General features: G+C 37.4%; 1 protein-coding gene across 1 annotated transcript in view; it reads right to left on the bottom strand.

The window, feature by feature from the left end:
- Nucleotides 1–14935, bottom strand: part of LOC103505086 (splicing factor 3B subunit 2) — a 19085-nt gene extending 4150 nt beyond the window's left edge. The window contains 12 exon segments of the mRNA XM_026820472.1: nucleotides 738–888; nucleotides 1664–1866; nucleotides 9211–9427; nucleotides 9970–10003; nucleotides 10181–10280; nucleotides 10344–10560; nucleotides 10986–11235; nucleotides 11735–11911; nucleotides 12798–12999; nucleotides 13693–13755; nucleotides 13908–13915; nucleotides 14872–14935. Of these exon segments, the coding sequence (XP_026676273.1) occupies nucleotides 738–888; nucleotides 1664–1866; nucleotides 9211–9427; nucleotides 9970–10003; nucleotides 10181–10280; nucleotides 10344–10560; nucleotides 10986–11235; nucleotides 11735–11911; nucleotides 12798–12999; nucleotides 13693–13731 (1590 nt within the window). The 5' untranslated portion in view covers nucleotides 13732–13755; nucleotides 13908–13915; nucleotides 14872–14935.
- Nucleotides 14936–15060: the final 125 nt, after the last annotated feature.

Here is a 15060-nt window from a genome sequence, read left to right on the forward strand (position 1 = left end):
TTTCCTTCAAACTATCTCCCTTGACATTGACGCATACGCAAAAAAAAAAAATATTATGTTTACACTTCAAACTCTCCTACTTTCACAATGTCGGGTCGCCGTCGTGTTGTTTTAATTGAAAGAAAGAAGCAAGTTGAAAGTTTTACCTCCATCATGTTGCACTGAGTTTGTCTATTTATTCCGCGAAAACTCTCGAACCGTTTTTCCGATTTTGGTGAAATTTGGAAAAAAATATTTCACATAAACATCATTTACTGATCAATGTTGTATACATGGGTTTTACCCGTTGATTTGTTAATCAATCAATCAATCAATCAATGTTCTCGTGTCTGCCTAGTAAGTACTAGATTGCCGGTTCGATTCCTGCTCGGGGCATATTTTATCCTGAACGGATAACGTTTTAACCAAATAATACAGTTGTTAGGTACTTACCTTACTTTTTCCGATTTTGGTGAAATTTGGAAAAAAAATATTTCACATAAACATCATTTACTGATCAATGTTGTATACATAGGTTTTACCCGTTGATTTGTTAATCAATCAATGTTCTGGTGTCTGCCTAGTAAGTACTATGTTGCCGGTTCGATTCCTGCTCGGGGCATATTTTATCCTGAACGGATAACGTTTTAACCAAATAATACAGGACTGTGGTGTGATGTTTGTGCCCGTGAGTGTGCCTGATGTGTTGATTGCGTCCGTATGTCTGTGCGTATGTAAAGTGATGGGTATGAACTTACCTTATGTGCGGTAGGTCCTACTGGCATGCCCAAGGCCGTTCTTAGTTCAGCTGAAAGATCACCAGGTTTCTTTTCCTTGAGTTTGGTCTCGAACTCCTTACCCTCGTAGTACAAGTCACCATGAATACTCAATCGCGGTTTAGTCTGCCACCTGTGCAAATAGAATGACAAATAATAATAATAATAATAATAATAATACGAGTCAAAATAAATTTCTTTAAAAACACTCATGCAACCTTACTTAGAGTGTAGCGCACATTCCTTATAAGCGCTAGGTCACGAGTTCGATTTCCGCCCGGGGTGGACTTGATCCTAAACAGATAAGGTTTGTTCTGAGAATGGATAGCTTTTTCTTATCCTGTCTTACTTCTTTCTTCGATTTAAGAATTATAATTCCTCAGGAGTTACAGTTCCCTCTATCAAACGTTCGTATTGATGGATTATGACGTAACTTTGTGAAGATTCATCCTAAAGCTAAAGAAGAACAACTTTTACCTGTGAAGAATAAAAGTTACTTGTGTTCTTCTTTAGGTTCAATCGCAATGTATTTTAAATGGAAAAAAATCTTCAAATTTTGAGGGCAAATTTGGGGTTGAAGGGTTGGAGATAGGACTATACTTAGAGTGTAGCGCACCTTCCTTATAAGCACGAGTTCGATTTCCACCCGGGGTGGACTTCATCCTAAACAGATAAGGTTTGTTCTGAGAATGGATAGCTTTTTCTTATCCTGTTTTACTTCTTTCTTCGATTTAAGAATTATAATTACTCAGGAGTTACAGTTCCCTCTATCAAACGTTCGAGCGCTCAATGTGATGGATTATGACGTAACTTTGAACTTTGTGAAGATTCATCCTAAAGCTAAAGAAGAACAACTTTTACCTGTGAAGAATAAAAGTTACTTGTGTTCTTCTTTAGGTTCAACTTACTTGAAGAAAGCATCATGTAGTTTCTGATAGTCGATGTCTATCTTTCCCAGTTTGGGCCGCACTCTCTCCCTCATCTTCGACTTGAGGGTTTTCTGTTCTTCCTTGTCCTGCAGTGAAGCTCGCATTTCCATAATTCCTGTCTTCTTAATAAACTCGGGTAAATTGAACGGGGGCTTCTCGATACCACGCTTCCCTTGTAGATACTGTGAGGAGGACACAAGAGGAGGATTAATAAGCGCTAGGCCGCAGATTCGATTCCCGCCCGGCGTGGATTTTATCCTGAACGGATGTTCGTTCTCGGAACGGCTGGCCTGTCTTCCTTCTCTCTTCGATTTCGGGACAATAAGACGTTAGCAGTTCCAGTTCAATCTGTCAAACCTCTTCAAAAGAGGGGGGAAAAGTGAGGTAGCGAGTTACTGTACATAGGCTTTGAAAACGTAAAGGGGCCCTTAGCCCTTATTTTCATGATATGCCCGTTAACGCTGTTAAGAAAGATTTACTTTGGAAATTTCCAAAGTCAATATGTTACGTTTTTTTTTTTTTTTTTTTTTTTTTTTTTTTTTTTTTTTTTTTTTTTGTGTGCAGTGAAGCTCGCATTTCCATAATTCCTGTCTTCTTAATAAACTCGGGTAAATTGAACGGGGGCTTCTCGATACCACGCTTCCCTTGTAGATACTGTGAGGAGGAAACAAGAGGAGGATTAGTAAGCGCTAGGCCGCAGATTCGATTCCCGCCCGGGGTGGATTTTATCCTGAACGGATGTTCGTTCTCGGAACGGCTGGCCTGTCTTCCTTCTCTCTTCGATTTCGGGACAATAAGACGTTAGCAGTTACAGTTCAATCTGTCAAACCTCTTCAAAAGAGGGGGGGAAGTGAGGTAGCGAGTTACCGTACATAGGCTTTAAAAACGTAAAGGGGCCCTTAGCCCTTATTTTCATGATATGCCCGTTAACGCTGTCAAGAAAGATTTACTTTGGAAATTTCCAAAGTCAATATGTTACGATTTTTTTTTTTTTTTTTTTTTTTTTTTTTTTTTTTTATAGTACATCTTTATATTTTTAAAAAGTATCAGGAAAAGAGCAAAATAGAACAAAGAGCAAAAGCAGATTGTACCAGAATTCTCGAAGTCATTTTCATTTCCGATTTTCACCTGACATATTTTGTAGTTTCACTAAAACTGTTTGTACAATAAAACAACTTGTTCTAAGCCATTGGTTCCCAACCTGGGGGTATTTACCCCCCGAGGGGTAAAATACACTTTTTCGAGGGGTAAAAAAAACTAAGCGCTAAGTGAAAAAAAATACAAAAGATATAGAAAAAAAATAAAAAGATGGGATGAAGGAAATTTATGTGACGACATGAACGGACCCTTAAAACCTCAATGTAAAACCTCTGAGATTTTTTTGCGGGATTGGCGGGAGGGTTCAAATCGGAAAAAGCTCTGAGAATTTTAGTTCCCTTTGCCACAACATACAGGTGCGAAAGCGGATTTTCAATATGTTAAATTTAATAAATAAATTTAAAAAAAAAAGTAAAAAAATAAACCTACTGACCAACTGGGTACAATTTCAATATGTACTTGTTCTTTCCCTATCTAAAGCTAATTTCTATGGTGGTTTGTTGTGGGTGGGGGGGGGTGAGGGGTAATGGCTAAATTTGAGCTTAAAAAGGGGTATTTGTCTAAAAAAGGTTGGGAACCACTGTTCTAAGCTGACAGTCTAAATCTAAATAAAGCACTACTTATTACTTATACAATATCATGGACACGGTTAGCCCAGTGGTAAGAGACGCTTGCCTACCACCCAGAAGGTCCTGGGGTTTGATGCCCAGTACCCACCTTCAACAAATATTTTCATGTTTCGATTGCAAATGTTTCAAAGGTTTACATTCTGGTTCTGGCACTCTTGTGATAAATGGGAAGTATCTGTGACTTTGTCTCCAATTCTAAAAGACTTAAGTCACCAGAAACAATTTCCACAGTCTCAGTTGAACTTGTCAGTCAAACACCACAGTACACATCAATATTCCATACTGCCCGCCACACACGCTCAGCGTCTGACAGACCGTGGTCTCACAAATCCTGGGTCTGTCAATGGGAATGTGTCTGGCGGAAAAAGCTTGAAACCTGGGTCCCTCAGACGCCAGACGGTCTGACTTGGGTCTCTGGCTTTTTCCGCCACACACGTACAAACCTGGGTCTGTCACACGGTCTGAGGGTGAGTGGGCTGGCCTTATACACTGTACACCACGATCACCATTTATTATTATGTTAAGGCGGTCTCTTCTTGATTGCTTGTGTGCCGCGTTCATTTTAGTTTAGGACTATTGCACTATCTTTACATGGTTAATCGCTCTCCTCCATTTCAAACACTCCTGATCCTCTTGCGAAGCTCAGGAGTGGTTTGATTGGGTTCGGTCACCAATACACCACCGTATCTCATTTGAACTTATACTTATAATTATACTTGTACTTATTTGAACATGGTATCTCATTTGAACTTATACTTATTTAAACATGGTATCTCATTTGAACTTATACTTATAATTATACTTATTTGAACATGGTATCTCATTTGAACTTATACTTATACTTATTTAAACATGGTATCTCATTTGAACTTATATACTTATACTTATTTGAACACGGTATCTCATTTGAACTTATACTTATTTGAACACGGTATCTCATTTGAACTTATACTTATACTTATTTGAACATATGCTGCCCCGGGGTAGAACCTATCTGTCGCGTCGTGATGAAAGTGATCCTCCAAAGTATTAAACCATGATCATAAATTACTAAATATAGGTAATTTCGAAAAGTACCACATGATACTAGCAAGGTACCTACGAATGCACAAGGGTTTTATTTAAACCATGATAAAAGTTGATGAATAATTTCGAAAAGTACCACCAATATGATAACAGTAGAGTACCTTAGTACCTACCTACTTTTACCTACTCTGCTCAATGCTCATACCTAGAGCATGGTATATGTTTTACAATAGATCAGTTGTGCTTACTTGGATGATGTTTGACGTCACACATATTTGAACTCTTTCATTAGAACGGAAAATAAAAATTGAATTTTCGACCTTTTACAGTTGTCTTTTCGGAGTTTTGACCTCAGATTTGGATTTTTCCCAACTTTTTACATAGGAATCGACCATTTATTTATAATTTTTACCCACTTGCAGGATTACTCATTCATAATGATGAGATGAGCATCTGTGTTATAATGGTCCTGTTATCAATGCTAATATGTATGTCTAGTTCAAAGCTTCCCTCCATTCTAAAACAACATGATAAGAAGAAGAAGAAGAAAAAATGACCAGTCTTTAATTTGCCATGTTTTAATCTAAAAATATCAAGTTTATACCTGGTCTCCGTATAACACATTGAGTAAGAGCTCAAAATTAATTCACAATTCTTGATTCGAGTCTCATCCAGTGTCCTCCTAACCTGTTTGTTTTAATTTCGAGATGACACCGCATCCTAAACCACCACTAAGGGCATTATACCTGATAACATGAGTAAGGGCACTCTCTAAGCCCGGTACACAGGCAAAAACATGTTTCCGAACTTGGTCTTTCGACTGATGGTCCTCTCCATTTGGTCTTTTGCACAGTCGTTGCGTTGCTTGTTTACGCGATGTTTGCGAAAATTTCACTCATTTCGAGCTGAAATTTACGGAAATTTCGTTTATTTTAGACCTGAAATTCTGCGCGAATTTCACTCATTTAGCCCTGAAATTTCGCGCAAATATATCGCGTACAGCGTACACTCAACGATCTGTGGAAAGATCCGGTTGGAAGACCAAGTTAGGAGACTTGCGATAGCGTATGTACCGGACTAAATACCAATTTATCTGCGTAGTGGCATACTGGTATGCCCGGTGTGCGGTGTGGCATACCAGTATGTATTTGAATTTTGTATTTTGAAATTCTTTTGAATTTTGATTTTGAATTTTGAAATTCAAAATTTCAATGAGACGTAGCGTGTGTGCCGAGCTGTATACCAATTTACTGATCTGCGTTGTGGCATATTGGTATAGAAGCAGATCGGCAATCCTATCAGTACGATCTCTTGGTATTCAACCTTTCAATCCGTTTTCCAAATGTGAAGGTCCATCGAAAAAAATTGAAATTTTTTGACGATGATAGACATTTTTTTCTCGCACATTTTCACGTAAAGTGGACGTTATTGAATATTGAATGACATCCTACGTGTTGTCAATTTAAATTTTATCACTAAAAATGATTTTGGGTGAGTAAAAACACTTGACTTTATGTTTTACGTATAGTCATGATCATTGAAAAATACCAATAAATCAAGTGATCAGAGAAGTATTGAAAAAAATTAATTAGTTAACATACCTGTAGGTAGATATTTTGAATTTTACGGAAAAAGGGAAATGTCAAAGTTTAACTTTACACGTTTTTTTCGTCTAAATTTCCAAATCTCTGTGTGAAGAATGGTAGGCATAAGTTGATAAGACCAAGAGGAATTATAATCCTGTCAAACATGCGTACTTGTCAGTTGTCACAGATGTTGTTTATACATTTATTTTTCCATTAATTCTCAATGAGTCTATGCTAAGTTTCAACTAGTTTATTTAAGACTTATTGGGATTCTGATTTCCGGATTGGATCATTTCTATTCACCGTGCTAACCACTAGACGACGGAGATTGTTTGACATTAAAGACAATAGTACTTTTATAAACCTTTGGCTCTGATGAATTAAATTGTTCCTCAAAGGGTTCTCTCTGCTTTTAAAGACCAAGCACAAGTCCTCACGATAGTTGACTGCGGTTCAGGACGAGACAGCCAATTTAACATGGCTAGAGCTAGAGACCATCACCCCGGTGTATAGCAGATACAAAAAGACATCTTTTCTTTATTCTGCTGTCGCCATTCGGCGAAAGCTAAAGCCGCTACAACAACAACACCACCACCACCACCACCTCGGTTGATCTCCGTTTGTTGTGAGTTATCTTGTTGAGTTACCTACTTATACCTAGGTTACTTATTGGTGAGAGAAACTAGTGGCATCAGCCAATTGGGGCTCCATCCTCCAAGTTGTATTAATCCAAGCCAGTAGAGTTAGTGAACTTGATGTTTGAAAGAACGTTGTCCAAACCAACTGTCTATATTCTATAATAACATTGAACATTGGACGCCACTTGGTACGTTAAGATGGTACGTTGTGGGTGATTTTCCGTAGTTGGTGAACTCGTTTTTGAAGATAACTTTGTTAAGTTTTTCAACTGAATGCAAATCATTCGTTAAGGATCTAGCAAGTTGTCCAATATCCCCCGCTATGTAACAGAGAATAATTATTTGTCTTATCAGATAAGACTCGCAGTTTGCTACAGCTAATCACTGGTGACTGAAGAAATGAATTAATGAACTGATGGCTGTGTGTTTTCTAGTTACTATGTATATCACAGGTAGTGGTTCAGTGAACCGTAGAAGTAATTGAGAAATAGAGCTCCTACAGGCCTCTAAAGGTGTTATTGGGCCTTCTAAGTAAATTTTCTTTTCGTCCTAAACATGTTTGCCAAGTTTCGTCGAAATTGGACTTACCATTCGGGAGTTATGGTGAAATAAAGAAACAGGTGAAGTAAAGAAATAGACACTATAGGTTCCGTGGACTCTAGGAACTCGCTCGCCAAAAGGGTCCCTGCGGGCTTCAAAGGCCCAATTGTGCCCAAATCAAATGATGAATTGTATTTGGCACATTTCTGTCAAACTGCATCAAAGCGGACAAACCGTTCGAGAGGTAATGCGAAACAAACAAACAAACAAACAAACATACTCGTACAAATGAAATTAAAAATCTTGGAGTTGGAACTCATTTCAATCAATCATCACATTGATCAAGCAACACTTTGATCAATCAACACTTTGATCAATCGACACTTTGATCAGTCAACACTTTGATCACTCGACACTTTGATCAATCAACACTTTGATCAATCAACATTTCGATCAATCAATGAAACATGAGTAGTGTGTTGAAGATGGCTCTAGCTAATTTAATCACTTAATCAGGAGAGGAAATTTGTACACCTGTAATGGTCTGACTATGATAAGCTATAAGTGTGTACCAATATTAACACCATGACTCTTATGTATTTTGCATCCATGAAGATATTCTAGCATTGGATCAAGTACTTGTAGGCACTTATATATTAAGATATAGTAATATTTAAGCATGACTTAAGCACGATAATATTAAACAAGTACCTATAGTAGGGTTGGTACTTGATAGTCACAGTTTAAGCTGGAAAGGGCAGCGACATTTTATTGAATTACAAGCTATATTGTCTTGAATTAATTTGCCATAATTGAGTATTTTGTAAGCCCAAAGAAGCATAATGGTGAAGATATCTATGTATTAATGAGGTGTATTTGTATTTGTTAGTTAACTTGTTAAAGCAGAAAGTAACCCGTTGAAATATTTGCAATCGAAAAACGAGTACAAGTGTTTGTCGATGGTGGGATTCGAACTCGGGACCTTCTGCATGGCAAGCAAGCGCGTTACCACTGGATCAACCGTGCCCCTACTTTAATGGCTTTATTTAAGTTTCAGGATTCTCCCAAAGGAGATCTTCTACCCAACCACAGGTTTTAGCCAGGGTCTAATTGCTTAGATACCCGACGTTGATTTTATGTATTCCACTGCCATTGTTTTGAAGCTACCAAATGTAGTGGAGTTTCTGTAGTCTATACCTCAATAGGCACACATGAATTCTGTGCTCAAATCTGAACTTCACGTTGTCTACGCAAGTAAAGTTCTATTGGCCAGCCTAGTTACCTTAGTTGGTAGTGCGTCTGCCTTGTAAGCGCTAGGCCGCGGGTTCGATTCCCGCCCGAGGCGGATTTTATCCTGATGAGATAATGTTCGTTCTCGGAACGGCTGGCTTTCTCCTATCCTGTCTTCCTTCTCTCTTCGATTTCTAAGATGCATGCTACGTAGCATCTTGCGACTTGCTACTTGCGACGTGTTACCTCAGTGTGAAAGCCGCCTTATGTATTCCACTGCCATTGTTTTGAAGCTACCAAATGTAGTGGAGTTTCTGTAGTCTACCTTAATAGGCACACATGAATTCTGTGCTGAAATCTGAACTTCACGTTGTCTACGCAAGTAAAGTTCTATTGATCCACCATCTCATTAAACAGTTTTCAACGATAAAGTCGAGCGAATCGGGCAATAGCCAGATTGCCTTCTTGGACCGAAGTTCGAGAAATGTACGGTTTGGTCGCTATTTGCGGTCATAATTTTCATGAAGAGTTCGTTGTTACTATCATTATGTTATGAGAAATTTGTTATTACTATTATGATCTGTACTTACTGTAAATATCAGAGATCACAATTTTCTCATAGGGGATTGAGGCGAAAGCCACCAGGTGCCCCCTTTCAATCGCCCGCCAGGCCAGGGATGGATGGAGGGCCTACTTAAGAAAATGTACTGTAGAAGTGTAACTACTTAAGAAAATGTAAAGGTGTAAGCTGTTTTCAAAATAAATGAATAAAATATTACCTGATCCATATCCTCATCATCCTCAACAGGTTTGGGAACTTTCTTCAAGTCTTCTTCCCGCTTCTGTTGCTCTGCCTTCTCTTTCTCTTCCGCATCCCTCTGCTCCTGCTCTGCGGGTGTTTTCTCGGGTTCGGGCATTTTGAATGCTTCAAAAATTTTGGCAAACTGTCGGTACATTGGTGGCAACTGAAGAGCACTCAATGTTTCCTGAATGTACCTGGCAAGAGAGAGGATGTGGAATAGAATTATTTTACTAAATTAATCAATTATTAATAAACAATTTGATCAATCATTTTACAGCTTAGAAAAATGTGTTCTAAGCTGTTTTTGATGTGACAAAGTGAGGGTTAAGTTTTACTATAATCTAGTACCTATCTATTTCGTTTCTTTGTTTATTTCATGTACAAACTCCATTCTGTCAATTTTTGTCACACAAATTTGATGACATAACATAAAAATGTCCAACACACAATCAATGAAACCTTTTTGATTGGTCTGTGGGCCCCTCCAACAGGGAATAAATAGATATCCAGTAAAAACCCCTTAGGCCTGAATTAGATTCTTGCAAATAACTATTCAATATCAACTCACTCTATTTCCACTTCAGGTTCATCTTCACCCTTATCTGTGCTTGAAACAATCAATGAAACCTTTTTGATTGGTCTGTGGGCCCCTCTAACAGGGGATAAATAGATACCCAGTAAAAACCCCTTATGCCTGAATTAGATTCTTGCAAATAACTATTCAATATCAACTCACTCTATTTCCACTTCAGGTTCATCTTCACCCTTATCTGTGCTTGATACAGAGGTTCATTACTTATAGGATGTAAATCAAAAGTGTCCTTGGATCGAAGTTCGAGAAATGTACGGTTTGGTCTCTATTTGCGGCCATAATTTTCATGAAGAGTTCGTTGTTACTATCATTATGTTATGAGAAATTTGTTATTACTATTATGATCTGTACTTACTGTAAATATCAGAGATCACAATTTTCTCATGGGGGATTGAGGCAAAAGCCACCAGGTGCCCCCTTTCAATCGCCTGCCAGGCCAGGGGTGGATGGAGGGCCTACTTAAGAAAATGTACTGTAAAAGTGTAAACTGTTTTCAAAATAAATAAATAAATTATTACCTGATCCATATCCTCATCATCCTCAACAGGTTTGGGCACTTTCTTCAGATCCTCTTCCCTCTTCTGTTGCTCTGCCTTCTCTTTCTCTTCCGCATCCCTCTGCTCCTGCTCTGCGGGTGTTTTCTCAGGTTCGGGCATTTTGAATGCTTCAAAGATTTTGGCAAACTGTCGGTACATTGGTGGCAACTGAAGAGCACTCAATGTTTCCTGAATGTACCTGGCGAGAGAGAGGATATGGCAGAGTTGTACAAATGCATCGAGATTGTGCAAAATAGAATGAAATAGAAAATGGAATAGAATTATTTTACTAAATTAATCAATTATTAATAAACAATTTGATCAATCATTTTACAGCTTAGAAAAATGTGTTCTAAGCTGTTTTTGATGTGACAAAGTGAGGGTTAAGTTTTACTATAATCTGGTACCTACCTATTTTGTTTCTTTGTTTATATGTACAAACTCCATTCTGTCAATTTTTGTCCCACAAATTTGATGACATAACATAAAAATGTCCAACACACAATCAATGAAACCTTTTTGATTGGTCTGTGGGCCCCTCCAACAGGGGATTAATAGATATCCAGTAAAAACCCCTTAGGCCTGAATTAGATTCTTGCAAATAACTATTCAATATCAACTCACTCTATTTCCACTTCAGGTTCATCTTCACCCTTATCTGTGCTTGATTTATTCTCTTTATCCGAGGTTCCGGTTGATTCTGGCTGAGTGTGTTTCCTCCTCTTCTTCTTTTTCTTTCTCCTCTTGGTCTTCTGGTTCTTGTCTTTCTTTTTACCTTCTTCAGGTTTAACTTCTGTGTCTTCTTCTTCATCATCTTCATCGTCATCATAGATGTTGCCCAAAGGTTGACCAATGTGGGTTTCTTCAATTGGATCTGACAAGGGAAAAAGAAATTGGTTAATTCATGTTTGCCTCTAAACTTTTTTTCAATTTTAATCAAGTTCTTATGCTAAAGTTCAACTTTTACACCAACAAAAATCAAACTTTTACAAGGCCTAATGCTAAACTTTGTGTTTAGGAAAAAGAAATTGGTTAATTGCCTACCATAACTGTAAACTTGAAATAACACAGGAGAGAGGACAAGAAATAGATAGATGGGTATATCATTTGTCTATGTTACAACACTAAAGCACATACCCAACAGACTTTTTTGGTCATCACAGTATAGAAGTAGGTACCTAATCTTTTCATGTTTGCCTCTAAACTTTTTTTCAAATTTAATCAAGTTCTTATGCTAAAGTTCAACTTTTACACCAACAAAAATCAAACTTTTACAAGGCCTAATGCTAAACTTGGTGTTTAGGTGTGTTTAGGTAGGTATTTTAAATTGCAAATATTATTCCCTTTGTGTTATCTTGTTTTCCTCTACTTACCAACACTGGCTATGTCTTCAGGATTGACTCCAATTTGTTTAGCTCTCTCAGATTTGAAGGCCAAAGCTTGTTCAAGAGCCACAGGAAGCTTTACTTCTCTCTTCTCTTTTTCCTCTCCAAAGTCTTCCTTTCTACCAGGGAAAAAGAAATTGGTTAATTGCCTACCATAACTGTAATCTTGAAATAACACAGGAGAGAGGACAAGAAATAGATAGATGGGTATATCATTTGTCTATGTTACAACACTAAAGCACATACCCAACAGACTTTTTTGGTCATCACAATATAGAAGTAGGTACCTAATCTTTTCATGTTTGCCTCTAAACTTTTTTTCAATTTTAATCAAGTTCTTATGATAAAGTTCAACTTTTACACCAACAAAAATCAAACTTTTACAAGGCCTAATGCTAAACTTGGTGTTTAGGTAGGTATTTTAAATTGTAACTATTATTCCATATGTGTTATCTTGTTTCCCTCTACTTACCAACACTGGCTATGTCTTCAGGATTGACTCCAATTTGTTTAGCTCTCTCGGATTTGAAGGAAAGGTAGAAAATAGAAACACACAGACTACTGTGACGTCAAAAGAGCTCACGTGACGCGAGGGCAGTGAGTCTGTCATGAACGAAATTACCTACAATATTATGGGAACACTTTGGACTACATTTTTTCTGACTCCCCGTGAGCTAACGTGACGGTAGTGTGTTTCTACCTTTACAGTACAACCTGTTTTTAAATTATTCTCTACCAAATACCTAAGACCTATTTTATTAAAGAAATCCTTCGATCTTCTCAATCGGAACTTTTTACCAACTGTTTGCCCCATCTTCAAACCCCAACACCCCCTTTCCCCCATTCCTCCACCTTCTAGAGCCCCTTTTATATGTTAAAAGGGATTCACCCTTCACATAAAATTTACTGTAAATAGCCCACCTACATATTGCTGACACACAGAGTAAAACTAGCAGGAGGAGCAGGGTATATTATGCATACAAGTAGATTCATACAAATTTTAAATTGTAACTATTATTCCCTATGTGTTATCTTGTTTCCCTCTACTTACCAACACTGGCTATGTCTTCAGGATTGACTCCAATTTGTTTAGCTCTCTCGGATTTGAAGGCCAAAGCTTGTTCAAGAGCCACAGGAAGCTTTACTTCTCTCTTCTCTTTTTCCTCTCCAAAGTCTTCCTTTCTACCAGTGAGTAGTTCCGCAGGAGGCTCAACATTGAGTGATAATAATGAAGGTAGCTCCTTCTTGGAACCCTGTAAAATTAAAACAAAAAAGAAGTTTAGAAAACAAGTTTGGCAAGAAAATAGGGGTATATCAAATTCAAGCATGGGTTCAACTGTTGAAATGCAGAAAGTAGGAATTTACCTACATTACATACCTGTGTAATGTAAGAATTATAGACTCTACTTAAATGCCTACTAAAAGACAGAATTTTCATCCCTTTTCCAATTTTGAAAATATGGAACAATACCAATGATACCTACATGCAAACCTCTAATGCAAATGATTACCTATTCCACTGGAATAAAATCAATACTTACCTCCAATGAAGGTGGGGGCTGCAGGAGGCTCAACATTGAGTGATAATAATGAAGGTAGCTCCTTCTTGGAACCCTGTAAAATTAAAACAAAAAAAAAGGTTAGAAAACACGTTTGGCAAGAAAATAGGGGTATATCAAATTCAAGCATGGGTTCAACTGTTGAAATGCAAAAGTAGGAACTTACCTACATTATATACCTGTGTAATGTAAGAATTATAGACTCTACTTAAATACCTACTAAAAGACAGAATTTTCATCCCTTTTCCAATTTTGAAAATATGGCTACTAAAAGACAGAATTTTCATCCCTTTTCCATTTTTGAAAATGTGGAACAATACCAAAATGATACCTACATGCAAACCTCTAATGCAAATGATTACCCACTGGAATAAAATCAATACTTACCTCCAATGAAGGTGGGGGCACTGATGAATCAAATGACATGTCTCGAAGAGCTTGGAATACCTTTGAAAATATGGAACAATACCAATGATACCTAGATGCAAACCTCTAATGCAAATGATTACTTATTCAACTGGAATAAAATCAATACTTACCTCCAATGAAGGTGGGGGCACTGATGAATCAAATGACATGTCTCGAAGAGCTTGGAATATCTCGGTTACAACTGCAAACAAAATAAAATACTAAATAATAGGTATTCAAACGGACAAAAGATTAGTCCTAAGGCTCAAAGAGAGTCAAGCTGTTTCAAGGTCCAAATTGTATGAAGGGTTCCCTTGGTCAATATAATCAGTCATTTGATCCTACAGAAAGTGAGAGGACCATCCGTCAACATTTCACTGTATGTGTAGTAGTATCCGAACTAAGCTGTCTTTGGCTATTGTAGTTCTGACTACCCCTCACCGATAGTATTTTAGTCAACACAGTCCATTTAGCATTTTGATTTGGACTTTGGTGATCAATATTTTAGTCTGATTTAATTTTCTGTTTATGCCCAACCAATGAGATAAGAAGCTGCCCAGACAGGGGCATCTTGGAGTTTTAATGTTTCCTACTCAAGATTCGAGTCAAATGTGATGGGTATAATTTGAACACCAAGTGAACAAATTGTTATGGTAAAATTTCACTTACCTAGGTAATTTAAGCCATTTTAATCCATTATTTTAGCTGGAAAACACAAAACAAAAATTCGCAAAGAAAAGATTAGTCCTAAGGCTCAAAGAGAGTCAAGCTGTTTCAGGGTCTAAATTGTATCAAGGGTTTTCTTGGTCGATATAATCAGTCATTTGATCCTACAGAAAGTGAGGGGACCATCCGTCAACATTTCACTGTATGTGTAGTAGTATCCAAACTAAGCTGTCTTTGGCTATTGTAGTTCTGACTACCCCTCACCGATAGTATTTTAGTCAACACAGTCCATTTAGCATTTTGATTTGGACTTTGGTGAAAAATATTTTAGTCTGATTTAATTTTCTGTTTATGCCCAACCAACGAGATATGAAGCTGCCCAGACAGGGGCATCTTGGAGTTTTGATGTTTCCTACTCAAGATTCGAGTCAAATGTGATGGGTATAATTTGAACACCAAGTGAACAAATAGTTATGGTAAAATTTCACTTACCTAGGTAATTTAAGCCATTTTAATCCATTATTTTAGCTGGAAAACACAAAACAAAAATTCACAAAGCGCTGAAATAAAATTTGTGATTTTATGGTTATGCAAAACGCAATACGCAATACCGCAATGTTTGTTTACATTTTTTGAGGAAGCTCGCGTTTTCTACAGCTTCTTACATTAGAGCGAAAGTGC

This window comes from Diaphorina citri, unplaced genomic scaffold (genome assembly GCF_000475195.1).
Source record: "Diaphorina citri unplaced genomic scaffold, Diaci psyllid genome assembly version 1.1 scaffold149, whole genome shotgun sequence".
In the NCBI taxonomy this organism is placed as follows: Eukaryota; Metazoa; Arthropoda; class Insecta; order Hemiptera; family Psyllidae; genus Diaphorina; species Diaphorina citri.